The sequence below is a fragment of the Microcaecilia unicolor genome, chromosome 10 (assembly GCF_901765095.1).
Source record: "Microcaecilia unicolor chromosome 10, aMicUni1.1, whole genome shotgun sequence".
Taxonomy (NCBI): domain Eukaryota; kingdom Metazoa; phylum Chordata; class Amphibia; order Gymnophiona; family Siphonopidae; genus Microcaecilia; species Microcaecilia unicolor.
This window is the reverse complement of record NC_044040.1, coordinates 28284624-28302728: the sequence shown is the minus strand read 5'-3', so window position 1 is coordinate 28302728 and position 18105 is coordinate 28284624. Positions and strand designations below refer to the sequence as shown.

At 45.2% G+C, this 18105-nt stretch overlaps 1 protein-coding gene across 1 annotated transcript in view; it reads left to right on the top strand.

The window, feature by feature from the left end:
- PTPN12 (protein tyrosine phosphatase non-receptor type 12) overlaps positions 1-18105 on the top strand; it is a 95489-nt gene that overhangs the window by 3852 nt on the left and 73532 nt on the right. Inside the window, 6 exon segments of the mRNA XM_030216573.1 lie at positions 812-907; positions 6469-6507; positions 7900-7971; positions 12175-12234; positions 13233-13375; positions 15676-15742. Of these exon segments, the coding sequence (XP_030072433.1) occupies positions 884-907; positions 6469-6507; positions 7900-7971; positions 12175-12234; positions 13233-13375; positions 15676-15742 (405 nt within the window). The 5' untranslated portion in view covers positions 812-883.

Sequence of the window (18105 nt, the reverse complement as noted above, 5' to 3'; positions counted from 1 at the left end):
CTCTAATTTAAAAATTGTTACCTCTGGTCCGGCATCAGCATTGAAGGCGAGCGGCGCTACAGACTGCCTTCCCATCTGTCTGAACTCTGCCTCTGGTCCCGCCCTCATTTCCTGTTTCCGGAAGGGCGGGACCAGAGGCAGAGCTTAGACAGATGGGAAGGTAGTCTGTAGCGCCGCTCGCCTTCATTGCTGACGCCAGACCCCGAGGTAACAATTTTTAAATTAGAGCTGGCACGCAGGAAGGTGAGGAGCTGCCGGAGGACAGGTCCTGCTTGCACTTCGAGGGAGGGAGGCGGAGGGGGGGGGGGGCGTGGAACTCAGAGGAGAGGGGGGAGGGAGGGGGCATCCTGCAACTTGAAGGGGAGGACGGGGGGGGGAGGGAGGGGGGCAATTGTTTACTCATCTCCGGTGCCTGCTGCTGGGTTCCCTTCCCTCTCACTTCCCATTGGTCCACTGTGTGACGTCATCCCCATGGCAGACCAATAGGAACTGTGTTACGAACCCAGGCAGCCAGACGGATGTGCAGAGGTCCAAATTGTTATATAGGATGAGTTACATGCATTTGTGTGTGTGTGTGTGTGTTTTTTTTTTTTTGCCGAGTTCCTCAGTTGTCATCTGGATTGGCTCATCTTAATGTTGGTGGTGTGTTTTTTTTTTTTTCTAAATTTTTGTCAGCCTATTGCAAGCGTTTTGTGAATTCATATTGAAATTCAGACATGAGGCATCTACTGAACCAGTTTATAGCAAATCTTGGTACATAGCCAAGACTAAATGCATATGGTTGACTACTAATGAAAGTTTTAATTTTTAGGGAGTGCATGGGCCAACAGCATATATTGCCACCCAGGGACCACTAGCAAATACAGTAATTGATTTCTGGAGGATGATATGGGAATACAATGTTGTGGTAAGTAACTTATTGTAATGTACTCTGTTTCAGAAAGCTGTATTCTATAATGTAACATCCTGCTATGAGAAATGCTGTGTGTTTGGGGCCTGAACATACCCCTTCCAATTGTGTTCTGTGTCTTCACATGAATCCAGCTGGCCAGAGAGGCTCAACGAGAGAAACGTTTTGGGTCCAGCTCAGAGTCCTCAGTGTCTTCAGTGGCTTTGACATCAATGTTGAAAGTTGCACCGACATCGGGTGCATTGGTCTGTATGGCTCCTAGGCATGTCTTAGACACTGGGAGTGGACGTGAATCGAGTGGGTCTCCACCTGTCTCGATGCCGACTGCTTTGTAGGGTCCCCGGGACTGGTTAGCATCGGACCCAACCCCCGAGTGATGTGAGGATTCAGTGTCGTCAGCACCGAGGAGTGTTGACTGGTGTCAGGCAAAGGCCAAAAAGCATCAGCATAAATTTCCCTCAACACATGGTGCCAGGAGCTCCAAGGCACTGAGGGGAACCCCCTGTCCCTGAGAATTGTCGGCACTGGAGAGGGCTGCTCCTTTTCCATACAAGAAGTACCGATGCGCAGGCCTCCATGCAGCCAGGACCCGGCAACCATTTTGACCCCAGCATTTCAGCAGCCTGCCTCTGACCTGATGCCCCAGCCTTTCGTGATGGCCTCTCGTGATAAGCACATCCGGGTCATGCTCCAATTTACTTCAGCTCTTTGAAGGAGTAAACAAACGTGGACAAAGGGGAGCCGGTTGGTATTGTGTATCTGGATTTTCAAAAGGCATTTGACAAGGTACCTCATGAAAGGCTACAGAGGAAATTGGAGGGTCATGGGATAGGAGGAAATGTCCTATTGTGGATTAAAAACTGGTTGAAGGATAGGAAACAGAGAGTGGGGTTAAATGGGCAGTATTCACAATGGAGAAGGGTAGAGAGTGGGGTTAAATGGGCAGTATTCACAATGGAGAAGGGTAGTTAGTGGGGTTCCTCAGGGGTCTGTGCTAGGACCGCTGCTTTTTAACACATTTATAAATGATTTAGAGATGGGAGTAACTAGCAAGGCAATTAAATTTGCTGATGACACAGTTATTCAAAGTCGTTAACTCGCGACAGGATAGTGAAAAATTACAGAAGGACCTCACGAGACTGGGAGACTGGGAGACTGGGCGGCTAAATGGCAGATGACGTTTAATGTGAGCAAGTGCAAGGTGATGCATGTGGGAAAAAAGAACCTGAATTTTAGCTACGTCATGCAAGGTTCCACGTTAGGAGTTACGGACCAAGAAAGGGATCTGGGTGTCGTCGTCGATAATACACTGAAACCTTCAGTTCAGTGTGCTGCTGCGGCTAGGAAAGCGAATAGAATGTTGGGTATTATTAGGAAAGGTATGAAAAACAGGTGTGAGGATGTTATAATGCCGTTGTATTGCTCCATGGTACGACCGCACCTTGAGTACTGTGTTCAATTCTGGTCGCCGCATCACAAGAAAGATAAAGTAGAATTGGAAAAGGTACAGCGAAGGGCGACTAAAATGATAGCAGGGATGGGACGACTTCTCTATGAAGAAAGACTAAGGAGACTAGGAGGCTCATTTTCAAAGCACTTAGCCTCCCAAAGTTCCATAGAAACCTATGGAACTTAGCCTCCCAAAGTGCTTTGAAAATATGCCTCTAGGGCTTTTCAGCTTGGAGAAGAGACGGCTGAGGGGGAGACATGATAGAGGTATATAAAATATTGAGTGTAGTGGAACAGGTGGATGTGAAGCGTCTGTTCATGCTTTCCAAAAATACTAGGACTAGGGGGCATGAGAAACTACAGTGTAGTAAATTTAAAACAAATCAGAGAAAATTTTTCTTCCCCCAACGCATAATTAAACTCTGGAATTCGTTGCCGGAGAACGTGGTGAAGGCGGTTATCTTAGCAGAGTTTAAAAAGGGGTTAGACTGATAAAAAATTGTTGAAACATAAAAAGAGGTTAGACGGTTTCCTAAAGGACAAGTCCATAAACCACTACTAAATGGACTTGGGAAAAATCCATAATTCCAGGAATAACATGTATAGAATGTTTGTACGTTTGGGAAGCTCGCCAGGTGCCCTTGGCCTGGATTGGCCGCTGTCGTGGACAGGATGCTGGGCTCGATAGACATTTGGTCTTTTCCCAGTGTAGCATTAATTATGTACTTATGGTGAGGCTTTTACAACAGTGCATCAGCATTTGGGGTGCTTGCGCCTGCATGCCTCTTGCTGCTGCTCTGCCAGGCCCTCATCCTGCAGTGAGGTCTGCAGTGCTGGTGCCACGTGCAGCTCCAGTGTCAACAGCTGCCCGTGCTGGCACCCCCTTGACGACGGTGGAGGAAACTTCGCCAGAGTCTAGGTTGGCGCTGACACCTTGATGCCCATCTTGAGGACATGGTTCCCTCCCTATCAAGGCAGGCTTAGTCTTGGCTCTCCCATGAGGAGTTCTTTGCCGATACTGATGAGGCACGTGCGCTCATGGGAGTCTGATGAGGATTCATGGTACTTCTTGGAGAAGGAGTCCTATGGTATCCCATCTGATTCCGCCTCGCCTGAGAAAAGAAGAAAATCTACACCTGAGAGCCTTTTCTTTCCATCTTTTGTCAGAGAAGTGGCAGCTGCCATTCCAATTTGTATAGAGACAGAATTGATGATCTGCTGTTACTAATGTGTAACCTATCATTAAAATCATCTATAGTACCTGAAGATTGGAGGGTGGCCTATGTGATGGCTATTTTTTAAAAAGGGTTCTAGGAGTGATCCGGGAAATCAGACTGTTAAGCTTGATGTTGGTGCCGGGCAAAATAGTGGAAACTATTATAAAGAATAAAATTACAGAACACAGACAAACATGGTTTAATGGGACAGAGTCGGCATGGGTTCAGCCGAGGGAAGTCTTGCCTCGCCAATTTGCTTCATTTCTTTGAAGGCGTGAGTAAACATATGGATAAAGGTGAGCCGGTTGATGTAGTGTATCTAGATTTTCAGAAAGCTTTTGATAAAGTTCCTCATGAGAGACTTTTGAGAAAATTAGAGTCTTGGGATAGGAGGCAAGGTTCTGGTGTGGATTGCGAATTGGTTATTGGACAGAAAACAGAGGATATGGTTAAATGGTCATTTCTCTCAATGGAGGAGGATGAACAGTGGAGTGCCGCAGGGAACTGTACTGGGACTTGATCTATTTAACATATTTATAAATGATATGGAAATCGTAACGGCAAGTGAGGTGATTAAATTTGCAGATGATACAAAACTATTCAAGGTTGTTAAAACACATGCAGATTGTGAAATATTACGGGAAGACCTTAGGAAATTGTAAGACTGGGCATCCAAATGGCAGATGAAATTTAATGTGGACAAATGCAAGGTGATGCACATTGGAAAAAATAATCCAAATCACAGTTACCTGATGCTAGGGTCCACCTTGGAGGTCAGCACTCAAGATAAAGGTCTGGGTGTCATCGTAGTTAATACTCTGAAATCCTCTGAAATCCTCTGCCCAGTGTGTGGTGGTGGCCAAAAAGGCAAACAGGATGCTAGGAATTATTAGGAAAGGGATGGTGAATAAGACCAAAAATACTATAATGCCTCTATTGCTCCATGGTGTGCCTGCACTTTGAGTATTGCTTTCAGTTCTGGTCACCATATCTCAAAAAAGATATAGCGGGATTAGAAAAGGTTCAAAGAAGAGCGACTAAAATAGTAAAGGGGATGGAACTCCTCTCGTAGGAGGAAAGGCTAAAGAGGTTAGGGCTCATCAGCTTGGAAAAGAGATGGATGAGGGGAGATACGATTGAGATGTACAAAATCCTGAGTGGTGTAGAACGAGTAGAAGTAAATCAATTTTTTACTTGTTCCAAAAGTACAAAGACTAGGGGACACTCAATGAAGTTACATGGAAATACTTTTAAAACAAATAGGAAATATTTTTTTCACTCAATGAATAGTTAAGCTCTGGAACTCTGTGCATGAAGATGTGGTAACAGCGGTTAGTGTATCTGGGTTTTAAAAAAGGTTTGGACAAATTCGTGGAGGAAAAGTCCATAGTCTGCTATTGAGACAGACATGGGAAGCAACTGCTTGCCTTGGGATTTGTAGTATGGAGTGTTGCCACAATTTGGGTTTCTGCCAGATACTTGTGACCTGGTTTGGCCACTGTTTGGAAAACGGGATACTGGGCTAGATGGACCATTAGTCTGACCCAGTATGGCTACTCTTATGTTATGTTCTTATGTAAAATTGTTGATGTAATCTACCTGGGGACAAATGACTTGGCCAAAAATAGCACACTTTTGTAGCACAGAAACCTTTCTAGAAGATGTAGAAGGGACAAGTTTTTTGATGCAGAATGTAGCTCTTTCTGATTACTGGCCTATGGAAAAGGAGAGGATAGACCACTAATTCAAAGAAATTCAATAAGTGGCTTAAAACCTTGTGTCAAAAAGAATGCGTTAGATCATAAGAGAATGGACAATATATGGAAAAATAATTATAACGATAGGCTATATATTTCTGTGGCAGAAGAGAGAATCCTCCGATGAGAAATTCAGTATATTTCTAGGTGTTCACTTGAGATTGGTATATTCTGAGTTTTTATAATATTGATATTGGATCTGTTTTGTTCCTTTGTGATATTTCTGTGACTATTGAATAAAAACATATGTGTGTATATATATATATATATATATATTTTTTTTAATTCTTTTTATTCAACAGTCATGGAAATATATATAAATTTTTTTTTTTTCTAGGTGTTTACACTAGAGGGTGGGGATGGCAAGTGGAGCAGGTGAGTTTTAGGAAGTCATCCCCAGCAAAAGCATGACAGCAAGTGGGGGAAAATAAAATCCATCTTAGCAAGTCTGCCTTTTTTAAGCAAAAAGATTAGGAGAGACTAGGCCATAAGCTATACTAAAGATGATTAAAAACGAGTGCAAATGCTCACAGTCTAAGCAACAGAGTTCACGATCTACAAGCCCTGATGTTAGAGGCAGACTTAAATGTTTTCGGTGTCGTAGAGACATGGTTGAATGACTCTTGTACTGGGCTACAATCTCTTTAGGAAGGGTAACAAAGCATACCACAAAGATCAACCAATATGAATATACACAACTCCCCCACATATATTTAGAACTGTATTATAATATCTGCTTGTTATACTATTATGTTTTATCATTATCATGCTGTACAAGATCCTTCTGTACCACTAAATGTCTTTTAAAGATATTTCCACTACTCACGATGTATTGTAAACCACATTGAGCCTGCAAAAAGGTGGGAAAATGTAGGTTATAAATTAAATAAATAAGTAGAGAGTGTTGAAATTGTGGAGGAGCAGTACTGTATGTGAAAACAATATTAAAGCAGCTGAAATACAGAGGGACCTGAGAGAGGAGAAAGCAATACGAATCATCTTTGAACGAGAAGATGGAACCGCCGTCCATACAGGTATTATATACAAATGAGCTTGACAAAGATCTGGTCATAAATTGTAAATTGAGTTGTAAAGTACATTTGTAACTTGGAGTCATGTTTTCTCTCTTTTCCAGATAATTGTAATGGCGTGTCGGGAATTTGAAATGGGAAGGGTATGTATGAAATTCTAAGTATGTGGTAGACCTAATAGGGCATGTTCATTATTGGTTTAGAATTTTTGATTCCTATAAGTTTCAGCAGTTTTAATTCATCAGTGTCTTATGGTAAACAATTGCTTATGGATTATTGCGCAGTTCTTATTCTGAAAAACTAGCTGCATTTGCTACCGTTCTAGACACCTATGTGTCATGTGGTTTCTTGTTTTTGTATCTGGATGTCTGTGAACACAATTCCTCCTTTTCTGATGTCTTCAGTTTCTTTGGGCTTCTTTCCAGTTAATCTGTGCCCGGAAACATCCACGATGTAAGCTACAAGTGCTGTTCTATGACCTACCTTATAGTTGGAGTGCTAATAAAGTACAGAAAACTCCCATTTGGAGGCCTGTGGCAGTTGGGGTATAAATTGGAGCACCTGTGATACTGGTGATTTGGTTAGGGCCCCTCCTATGGACATAAGAGCAGATTTGGGAAAGTTCATGTGACAGAAGGGAAGTTCAGTGACTCACTATCTGTACTTTACATAAATAAGGAGTGTCTCCTACTACCGTGTTTCCCCCAAAATAGGACATCCTCCGAAAGTAAGACCTAGTAGAGGTCTTGCTGCAATTTGAAAATATAAGGCCTCCCCCGAAAATAAGACCTAGCAGGGGAGGCCTTATTTTTCGGGGAAACATTGGGGTCACCCCCCACCCGAGATTGCCGGCTCCCCCCCCTCGATCAGGCGAGGGCGGGACACGGAAGGAAGGAGTGGCCTGCCCTGCTGCTTGCGGCGAGTGCGAAGATGAATGGTGAAAGGAAGCATTTAAGAGGTTAGTTCCAGGAGAGACTGAGGGCAGGGGGAGCCGCCGATCGAGGGGGGGAGCCAGCGATCTCGGGTGGGGGGTGACCCCGATGTTTCCCCGAAAAATAAGGCCTCCCCTGAAAATAAGACCTAGCAGGTCTTGGGGAGCAAAATTTAATATAAGACAGTGTCTTATTTTCGGGGAAACACGGTAGTATGTATTTAAAGATGTTGGTGCTTGTGTTGTGTCCCTTGCATGCACAAAATCAAGAAAGGTGTTTCCATTGCCAGTCTCCAGTTCCTTTTAATGCAGACCCCGGACTGGGATATCGCTACTGTAAATTAAACCTGGGCAGGAGAAGCTGGGAAATTTTTGGTTTTAGAACCAAAACAGAATTTTGTATTTCTTTGACAATGCGCACTGTGTAACTATTTGGATTTAATTTAAAGTGACAGTCAATTTATGGCACACTTGCTAGTTATTAATGCCATCTGATAGGTTATTTGTAATGTACGTGATTCTGTGGCAAAGTTATTCTTGTTTACATATGTAAACTTCTGAAATAAGCGGTCAAGAATTAATGCCGAGTAATTGTTTTTGATAGAAAAAATGTGAACGGTACTGTCCCCCGTATGGAGAAGAACCATTGTCGTTTGGACCATTTCAGATTTCTTGTGTAAGTAATCCGCTTGGAGTATGCAATCTTACAACAGGCTAGTGACGTAAGAAAAGACTATAAATACAAAAGTGGTCTGTTCAGTTTTTTATATAACTAGTAAAAAAGGCCCGTTTCTGACACACATGAAACGGGTGCTAGCAAGGTTTTCCTCATTTTGCTGTTGCCTGTGAGGTGCGATGCCCCCCTCCCGGCGCCATCCCACCCACGGCGATGCATCCGGCCGCAGCCATCCGACCCACCGTTCCCATCGCACCCACCTTCGCTTTGGTTTGGCGGCGGGGGACCCGGAACCCCGCCACCACAAGTCCTGTGTGCTGACTACGGCGTCATCTTTGGCGTTGGTAGCTGTGCAGGGCGGAGTTCTGTGCGTCTGACGTCATGCACGTGCAGGACGTCAGACGCACATAAGCCCTGCCTCCACAGGCTAGGAACGCCGAAGATGACGCCGTAGTGAGCAGACAGGGTTTGTGCTGGTGGGGTTTCGGGTCCCCCGCCGGCAAAGCAACGCGAAGAGGGGGGTTGCGGGGGGGTGCTGGAGGTCCTTGTTTTCAGCTGCAGCTTTGGGGGGGGGGGGTGTACGAATCTGTGGGCGGGGCTTGTATTTTTTTGAGGTTTGGTGCCTTTCCGCGGGTGGGTTGGCAGGGGGAGGAGTAGTTTCCCTACTCCTCCTCCCCCTGCGTGGGTGCGAACCGTTTGCTTAGTTGAGTTTTTTTTTCTTGACCTCAACGTCATGACGTTTGACGCGAGGGCGGGGCACGGGTCAGTGGGGTGGCTTGACCACCATGAATCCACGAACCGTTCTGGGAGACTGACTTCAGTGACGTCAGTGTCCTCAGAACGTTGAGGTTGCGTTTTATTATAGTAGATATATATACGTGGTTGGAAAGAAGATCAAAGGGTTGGAGTTCTGCAGAATTTTACAATGTTACAGTAAGCTGCTGACACTGGAACAAATGCTGAAACCATCGCTTTACATTATTTCCAAACACAAGAACTTATACTTCTGAAATGTCTCTAGCCCTTAGGTTGAAGGTAAAACAGCTTTCTGTTTTTATACTGACTGTTGGTAAGTCAGGATGGTTGCCTGTTCCATGACAACCGGCCTGTTTGCTCTGCTGCATGAAACCATTTTTTATTCTGAGTGAACTGTTGAGTTGATGCTGTTCTGATGGAGCACAGATTGAATATTGATATAGTTTTAATTAGAAGATATCATTTAAAAGAACTTCTGTAAGCAACAAGAGATTAGAACCGATCAGTTAAACCAACTAATTTGAAGATTTGAGGGAAGAGCAGGACTTACCTGTGAATAATAGATGGCAGTAAGCAGATTGGTACATGTATTGATTTGTGTTTTGTGAGGTAATCTTGGTCTGGCACATCATTTGCATGTTTTCTTAAACTTCTTTATTTAAATAATGGGCTATATCATTTAAACCAATTGTGTGCAATCAAGAGTACTTCCAGTTTTGTGCTATACGTCTGGAAATCCAAATCAAAACTAACATAAAATTGAAAACTTTTGTGCTGCATGCAGGCAAACAAACAAATGTTTGAATTAACCTTATGTGGATGCTAATCTCTGCTTTAAATTAAATTATTTTGTATGAACATACTTAGGTTTAAGCAGTGCACACCTGGAGACTGAATTTCTTGCAGTTTGAAGAGTGCCTAGGTTGCTATCAAAGGCTGACCGAAACCAAATCCGCGGCTTGGTTTCAGCCAGAACTGAAGCTAAAATTGAAAATGTTATTTTCCTGCCTCCCTCTCTCCCCCCCTCCCCCCTACCGTAACAAACCTTGGTGGTCTAGTGGCCTCTTTGGGTGCAAGAAAGAACCCACTCTTTCCTGCCCAGTGCCATGGCTGTTGAGACTTCCCGCGGCAGTCTTGGCAGTCATTTTAAACCAGCAGCTGGGCTGGGCAGCAAAGAGTTGGTTCTTTCTTGCACCCAAAGGGGTCACTAGACCACCAAGGCTTGTTAAGATGGGAGGGCCCACTGGCAGGGTGACTCATCTTCAGGGGTGGAGGGAGTTTTGGTTTCAGTTGAAAATGCACTGGTATTTTCAGCCAAAACTCGAACCCGGATTTTGGACCAGATTTGGTGCTGAATCCAAACCAATATTTGTATTGTGCCGCATCACTGCGGTAGAAAAAAACAATCTGCTCAGTGTTAGTAAACACACGAAATATGATAGTACAATAAAGATGGTGACCATTGAAGACCCTGTATAATCTCAATAGAATTAGGGATTCTCGGAGTTCTGAAGTCCTACCTCAGAGCATACAATTACAGGGAGATTAAGGGCTATATAGCTCAGTGATTTGTTCCAAAGACCCCCCCCCCCCCCCCCCCAAAAAAAAAAAAAAAAGCTATTTATTTTTCTGCTTGCCCCACCCACTCATTATTCCAAACAAACACACACACACAAGAACATTTTTTTTAACTTAAAAATCTTACTTACCAAACCAAATGAATGGTCCACAGAGAGGCAGAGAGATTTAGGACCCCTCCCCAGCTCTGCCCATACAGCTAACTAGCTTGGCATGGCAATGAGTGCCTTCTGGGAGCGGCAGGCTGGCCTACCGTGGTGTAACCCCCTCTAATGGCTGGCTGAGCTAAGTGAGCTGAGCTTGCAATTCTGAGCCTAATTCTAATGGCCCAGCTGGGAGTCTTGAAGTTCTGCCTCGGTGCCATGGGTCAAGTCACAGCACATGGCAGGCTTCTCCTGTCCTTCAGCTCCCTGCTGCAAGTAGCACTCTGCAGGGGAAGTGCAGCAGGCGGCCCTTCCTGCCTAATGACTGACGAACGCTCTGAGCTAAGCTCGCTAGCTAAATTCGCGGGCCAGGGACAGTCAGGGTCCAGGGAAATTCTGTCTGTCTCGCTCTCAGACCTCAGTGGTGGAAGTTGCAGTACGCAGCAGACTCCTCCTTCATGCTGCAACGGCTTTGCTTCGGGCAACAACGTGCAGGGGGGAGCTCAGCTCAGGAGGCGGAGGTAGCCACTATGTGCTCCTGTTGCCATGCCAGCAGGCCTGCTGAACTAATGCAGCCAGCCAGCAAAAACGTACATGGGAGAGAGTTTTACTGCGGTGCACTGGGGTGCTACGGCGCACAGTTTTGGAACCGCAGCATTAGTCAAGTGAAACATGTCAAAAATGTCCTGGGTAGTTGTGAATGAAAGTTAATTTACTTATTTTATTGTTTTTATATAGCTCCCTGTAGTAGGGTACAGTACAAAGAAATTCATAGGTATTTTTATTTATTTTTGTTACATTTGTACCCCGTGCTTTCCCACTCATGGCAGGCTCAATGCGGCAGGCAATGGAGGGTTAAGTGACTTGCCCAGAGTCACAAGGAGCTGCCTGTGCCGGGAATCGAACTCAGTTCCTCAGTTCCCCAGGACCAAAGTCCACCACCCTAACCACTAGGCCACTCCTCCACTGTTGCTACTATTTGAGATTCTACATGGAATGTTGCTATTCCATTAGCAACATTCCATGTAGAAGTCGGCCCTTGCAGATCACCAATGTGGCCGCGCAGGCTTCTACATGGAATGTTGCTAGTGGAATAGCAACATTCCATGTAGAATCTCCAATAGTATCTATTTTATTTTTGTTACATTTGTACCCTGCGCTTTCCCACTCATGGCAGGCTCAATGCGGCTTACATGGGGCAATGGAGGGTTAAGTGACTTGCCCAGAGTCACAAGGAGCTGCCTGTGCCTGAAGTGGGAATCGAACTCAGCTCCTCAGTTCCCCAGGACCAAAGTCCACCACCCTAATCACTAGGCCACTCCTCCACAGCTCGTTCCTGCCATTTAGTCTAAAAGAGTTCCAGAACCAAATAAAATGATTTGCCCAAGGTCACAGCTGACATCAGTGGAAGAAGCATAATTTGAGCTCTTGTTACCTGCTTTCTAGCCCATTCTGCTTAAAAAAAAACCCCATAATTTTATAGTACTGGAGCCCAGCAGAGGTTGGTCCTAATTAAGATAGAAACTAAAAGAGACTGGAGGGGGGGGGGGGACTGTTTTCCCCTCTCCCCCTACCCCCCCCCAAAAAAAAAAAAAAAAAAATCACTTGGATTATTAACAGAAATGTTTTGTTCACAGCACCTCTATTGTATGATTTTATTATCTGTTGTGTATTTGGATTATTATAGTGCTTTGTATCCTAAAATCGATGTTTTTCCTTTATTTAGGAAGCTGAACAAGCCAGAACAGATTACTTTATTAGAACGCTATTACTTGAGTTCCAGAATGTAAGTAGCTAAAATCCATATTTGTTTGTATTCCTCTTAAAACCTGTCTTACAGTGCTCTCTTTTTCCAGGGTATTTGCAAACTTATAATCTTCCCCCCCCCCCCCTCACTCACCGCAGCACTTAGCAGTGGCACAGTTAAGACTGAATGGGCCCCAGATGGAAACATTTAAGATGGGACCGAGGGGGAGGGGGGTTGGGGAGGGTGGTATATGTAGAAATTGAGGAGTACCTGGAGTGGTGTATGCATGGGACGATATTGGAGTTAGGAGCAGGGGTGGACTGACAGTAATCTGGGTCCCCAGGCAGTTAAAGTTCATTGGGGCCCCTTCCCCGCTTCTGCCCGGCCCTCTGGCTCCCCACCTTTGTTTCCAGCACAACCCCTCCTGCACACTACAGCCCCCATCTTTGATTCCAGTACATCCCGTCCTGCAAACTACAGCTTCCCTGAGCCTCAGTGGGCCATCCCCGGGCCTACCTTGAGGGGCCCTGGTGGCCTCGGGGGCAGGAAAGAACCCCACTCTTTCCTGCCTGCTGCTGCTCTATCCTGTGTTGCTACTTCTTTAATGGCTGCCGAGACTTCCTGCAGTAGTCTTGTGTGTCTCGGCAGCCATTTGGAAGACGTGGCAGCGCCAGGAAGAGCAGCGAGCAAGAAAGAGTGGGGTTTTCCTTCCCCCCAAAGAAGCCACTAAGACCGCCAGGGGAGGGCCCACTGAAGTTTGTGGGAGCTCTAGTGTGTAGGGGAGGGAGAGTGGCATTGGGCCCCCCCCCTGCCCAGTTGCCCATATGGTCAGTTTGCCCCTGGGTAGGAGTGTATGTGGCTGGAGTTTTGGTGGCTGTGGTAATTTTATATACCATTGCTTCAGAAAGCTACGAAACAGTTACTAGAACACATGGACCTTATGGTTATCTGCTAGCACGCAAAACTTTTTTTCCCCCACTTTCATTATAAAATTATTTTTCTTTAGGAAATACTCACTATAGCCTTATTTTGCTTAGGAGTCTCGTAGAATTCATCAGTTTCATTATGTGAACTGGCCTGACCATGATGTTCCGTCATCTTTTGATTCTATTCTGGACATGATCAGCTTGATGAGAGATTACCAGGAACATGATGATGTCCCAATTTGTGTACATTGCAGGTACTACATTTCTTATCATTCTAAAAGTTCTAGCTTGCTTTTTCAAGTTTAGAAATGATTTGAATGTAAAATTGAGACTCTGCATCTCTAATGAACCTATTCTGTGAGTCAAGACACTGCCCCTGTGCCAAACATTTTAGTCTCCATAATTGTATACAGTATCTATCTCCAAAAGGGTATCAGTAGAAATAAAATAAAACATGGAAAAGAAAATACCACCTTTTTTATTGGACATAACTTAATATCAAGAAATGTATTAAGTTATGTCCAATAAAAAAGGTATCATCTTATTTCCTTGTCTATGTTTTATTTTGTTTCTATTGATTACCTTTAAAAGTGGACTAACACGGCTAACACACCTCTCTACTCCAAAAGGGTATAAATCAGAAAGCTTTCCTTCAAGCAGAGTATCTGCAGACTCCAACGTGGTAAACAACACAGCAGATCAAAGTAATAAGAGCTTTATTGATAGTAACATATACCAAAGAATTGCCCGACACAGGCATGTTTCACCCAAAAAGGGCTACGGTATAGACCGTATGATGAAACACTTTTCCACCAGTAAATGCTGTTTGCAACAATCCTGAGAGATATGTAAAAAAAAAAAAAAAACAGCACGAAAACTACTGCTGTTCTGCACCGGAAGTGCTCCGTCTGCAGTGTAGAACAACAGGATTGTTGCAAACAGCATTTACTGGTGGAAAAGTATTTCATCATAGGGTCTATACCAGTGATGGTGAACCTATGGCACGTGTGCCAGAGAGGGCACGCAGAGCCCTCTCCCTTGGCACGTGCGCCGTCGCTGGTCCGCCCACTCTCCCTCCCAGTTCGGCCTTCCTCCCGCCCTCCCTCCAACCCAACGAGCATCAGCCCGCCCGTCCGTCCTCCCTCCCTCCCAGCACCAGGAACCCCCCTCCTCCTAAAATTTTAAAAGCGTACCTCAGTCGGCGTGCGTCGGCAGCGAAGCGCCTTCGGCCTTCCCTTTCTCTCAAGCTCTGGTCCCGCCTATGGGACAGGGAAGGCCGAAGGCGCGTCGAGCGAAGAACAGGCGCTTCGCTGCCGCTGCCGACGGACGCCGACTGAGGAGGTACGCTTTTAAAATTTTAGGAGGAGGGGGGTTCCTGGTGCTGGGAGGGAGGGAGGACGGACGGGCGGGCGGCCTGATGCTCGTTGGGTTGGAGGGAGGGCGGGAGGCCGGCCTGGTGCTGTCTGTGTGCTGCTGGGTGGGAGGGAGGGAGGCCTGCTGCTGCTGCGTGCTGGGTGGGAGGGAGGCCTGATGGTGGGTGCTGGGTGGGAGGGAGGGCTGCTGCTGCTGCGTGCTGGGTGGGAGGGAGGCCTGATGGTGGGTTCTGGGTGGGAGGGAGGCCTGGTGCTGGGTGCTGCCGGGTGCTGGGAGGTAGGGCAGGGGGGAGAGAAGGGCTGCTGGACATTTGTGGCTGGAGGGGAGAGGATGGTTGCTGGACATGGATGGAGGGCAAGAAATGAAGAAGAAAGGAGGAAAGTAAAGAAATCAATGGAAAGGAAGCCCTGGAAACAGAGTTAAGAGAACAGATAGAGAGCAGCAGAATCAGCGACTAGAACCAATATGGATAGAAAAACAAAATCACCAGACAACAAAGGTAGGAAAAATCATTTTATTTCACTTTAGTGTTTGGAATGTGTCGAATTGGAGAATTTACATCTGCTGTCTTATTTTGCACTGGGCATACTGGAGCTGTAACAGCTTACAGAAATGATTTATAATGGAAGAAAGTCATGTTGTTTTTTTCTCCTACACTAGTATAATATTTTCAATGATGTCTGTTTATATGCGCCATGGCTGGTGTAAGGGGTGTGGCTATCATAGGGGTGGAGTCATATGTGGTGACCCCGCCCATAATGAGTACCGGCACTTTGCGATAAATCGGTTTTGGGTTGCTGTTTGGGCACTCGGTCTCTAAAAGATTCGCCATCACTGGTCTATACCATAGCCCCTGACACAGCCCTTTTTGGGTGAAACTTGGCCTGTGTCACGCAATTCTTTGGTATATGTTACTATCAATAAAGCTCTTATTACTTTGATCTGCTGTGTTGTTTTCCTCTTCACGCAGCGTAGGCATTTTGCATGACCACTGTACTTGTTCATGTTTTCAAGTATTGATTGTATACTAGTGAGTTGAAGAGATGCCGGTAGTTCAATCAAACAATGGGTGTAATGAGAGGGATCTTACACCAGATTTAGCTATATTTTGAAGCTTTGTTAGTGTTGTTTAAAAGCTTTAATGAAACAGATTTCACTTTTTTACTCTGTATATCCATAGTGCAGGATGTGGAAGAACAGGAGCCATATGTGCCATAGACTATACATGGAATTTACTGAAAGCTGGGGTAAGGAAGATTTGCTAAAATACTGCACGTCATCTCTCATATAAATGACTGAACTTGCTACTGTTACAGTTTTTGAGTGGTTATAGAAGATAAGTTAGTTTGCAGTGAAAACTGTTTTACTTGTATTTTTATGTACTGTTACCTAAATGAGAATTTGTAAGCTGTGAAAGGGAATCAAGATGACATCTGAGTAAGACGTGGGCTTTAGCTGCTCCTGCATTTTGAGTGACTTACTATGTTTCCCTTACATAAGTACATAAGTAGTGCCATACTGGGAAAGACCAAAGGTCCATCTAGCCCAGCATCCTGTCACCGACAGTGGCCAATCCAGGTCAAGGGCACCTGGCACGCTCCCCAAACGTAAAAACATTCCAGACAAGTTATACCTAAAAATGCGGAATTTTTCCAAGTCCATTTAATAGCGGTCTATGGACTTGTCCTTTAGGAATCTATCTAACCCCTTTTTAAACTCCGTCAAGCTAACCGCCCGTACCACGTTCTCCGGCAACGAATTCCAGAGTCTAATTACACGTTGGGTGAAGAAAAATTTTCTCCGATTCGTTTTAAATTTACCACACTGTAGCTTCAACTCATGCCCTCTAGTCCTAGTATTTTTGGATAGCGTGAACAGTCGCTTCACATCCACCCGATCCATTCCACTCATTATTTTATACACTTCTATCATATCTCCCCTCAGCCGTCTCTTCTCCAAGCTGAAAAGCCCTAGCCTTCTCAGCCTCTCTTCATAGGAAAGTCGTCCCATCCCCACTATCATTTTCGTCGCCCTTCGCTGTACCTTTTCCAATTCTACTATATCTTTTTTGAGATACGGAGACCAGTACTGAACACAATACTCCAGGTGCGGTCGCACCATGGAGCGATACAACGGCATTATAACATCCGCACACCTGGACTCCATACCCTTCCTAATAACACCCAACATTCTATTCGCTTTCCTAGCCGCAGCAGCACACTGAGCAGAAGGTTTCAGTGTATCATCGACGACGACACCCAGATCCCTTTCTTGATCCGTAACTCCTAACGCGGAACCTTGCAAGACGTAGCTATAATTCGGGTTCCTCTTACCCACATGCATCACTTTGCACTTGTCAACATTGAACTTCATCTGCCACTTGCATGCCCATTCTCCCAGTCTCGCAAGGTCCTCCTGTAATCGTTCACATTCCTCCTGCGACTTGACGACCCTGAATAATTTTGTGTCATCGGCGAATTTAATTACCTCACTAGTTATTCCCATCTCTAGGTCATTTATAAATACATTAAAAAGCAACGGACCTTCATTATCTTGTTGCCTGAAAATGGCTAAGCATAGGGGGAAGCTTAAAGGAGTACCTCCTTCTCCTTCAGCTGCTGATAGTCTTTGTCCAGCTGCTATAACAGCTTCTGCGGTGCTTTACCTAGGTGTTGCTGGTGCTGGGAAGATCCCCAGCTTGGACAGCGAGGTATCGCTGAGCCCCGGCAGACCTCCTACGCCACTGTTACCTGGATCTCTTGAGCAACGTCAGCTGCTGTGTGATGTGGAAACAAGCAGGGGGGTACAGAATCCTACCCCCTGTGTCAGGAACCAGTGGGAATGTGGCTGTGAGCCAGCCTTCATGGAATGGTCCTCTGAGCTACATACCTAGCAGGAAAGGACAACTACCTGGCGGACAAGTTGAGCAGGGTTTTGCAACCGCACAAGTGGTCTCTCAATATGGGTGTAGTTTGCAAGGCCTTCAGAGTGTGGGGCACCCCCTTCGGTGGATCTTTTTGACACTCATCTCAACACCAAGGCTCAGACCGCATGGCAGACTAGTGTCGGACGCCGTTCTCCTACATTGAGGGGGGGGGGGGGGGTGAGGGTCTTCTGTATGTGTGTCCTCCAATACCTCTAGAGAAGACTTTGCTGAAACTCAGACAAGACCAGTGAACTATGACCCTAATCACGCCTTACTGGCTGAGGCAGATCTGACTTCTGGAGTTATTTATTTTAATATTTATTTTCTGCTCTTTCCAATTCTAGGCATCGTACAACAATACATACGCAATTATAATAAAGAATAAACGTACAAAATGAAAAAATCAAATATAAAGTTACTATAAAAATCAAAGTATAAAATTAAAATAAAATCCACACGCATCCTTAAGTTCCTTCCTAAGGTAGTGTCGGCATTCGATCTTAATCAGTCAGTTCTGCCAACATTTTTCCCAAAATCACATGCCCATCCTGGTGAGAGTGTACTGTATACCTTTAGATTTCAAGAGAGCCTTAGCCTTCTATCTGGAGCAGATTAAAGCCCATAGACAGTCCACCAAGCTTTTTGTTTGTTTTGACCCAAACTGGATGAAGGTAGCCATTGGCA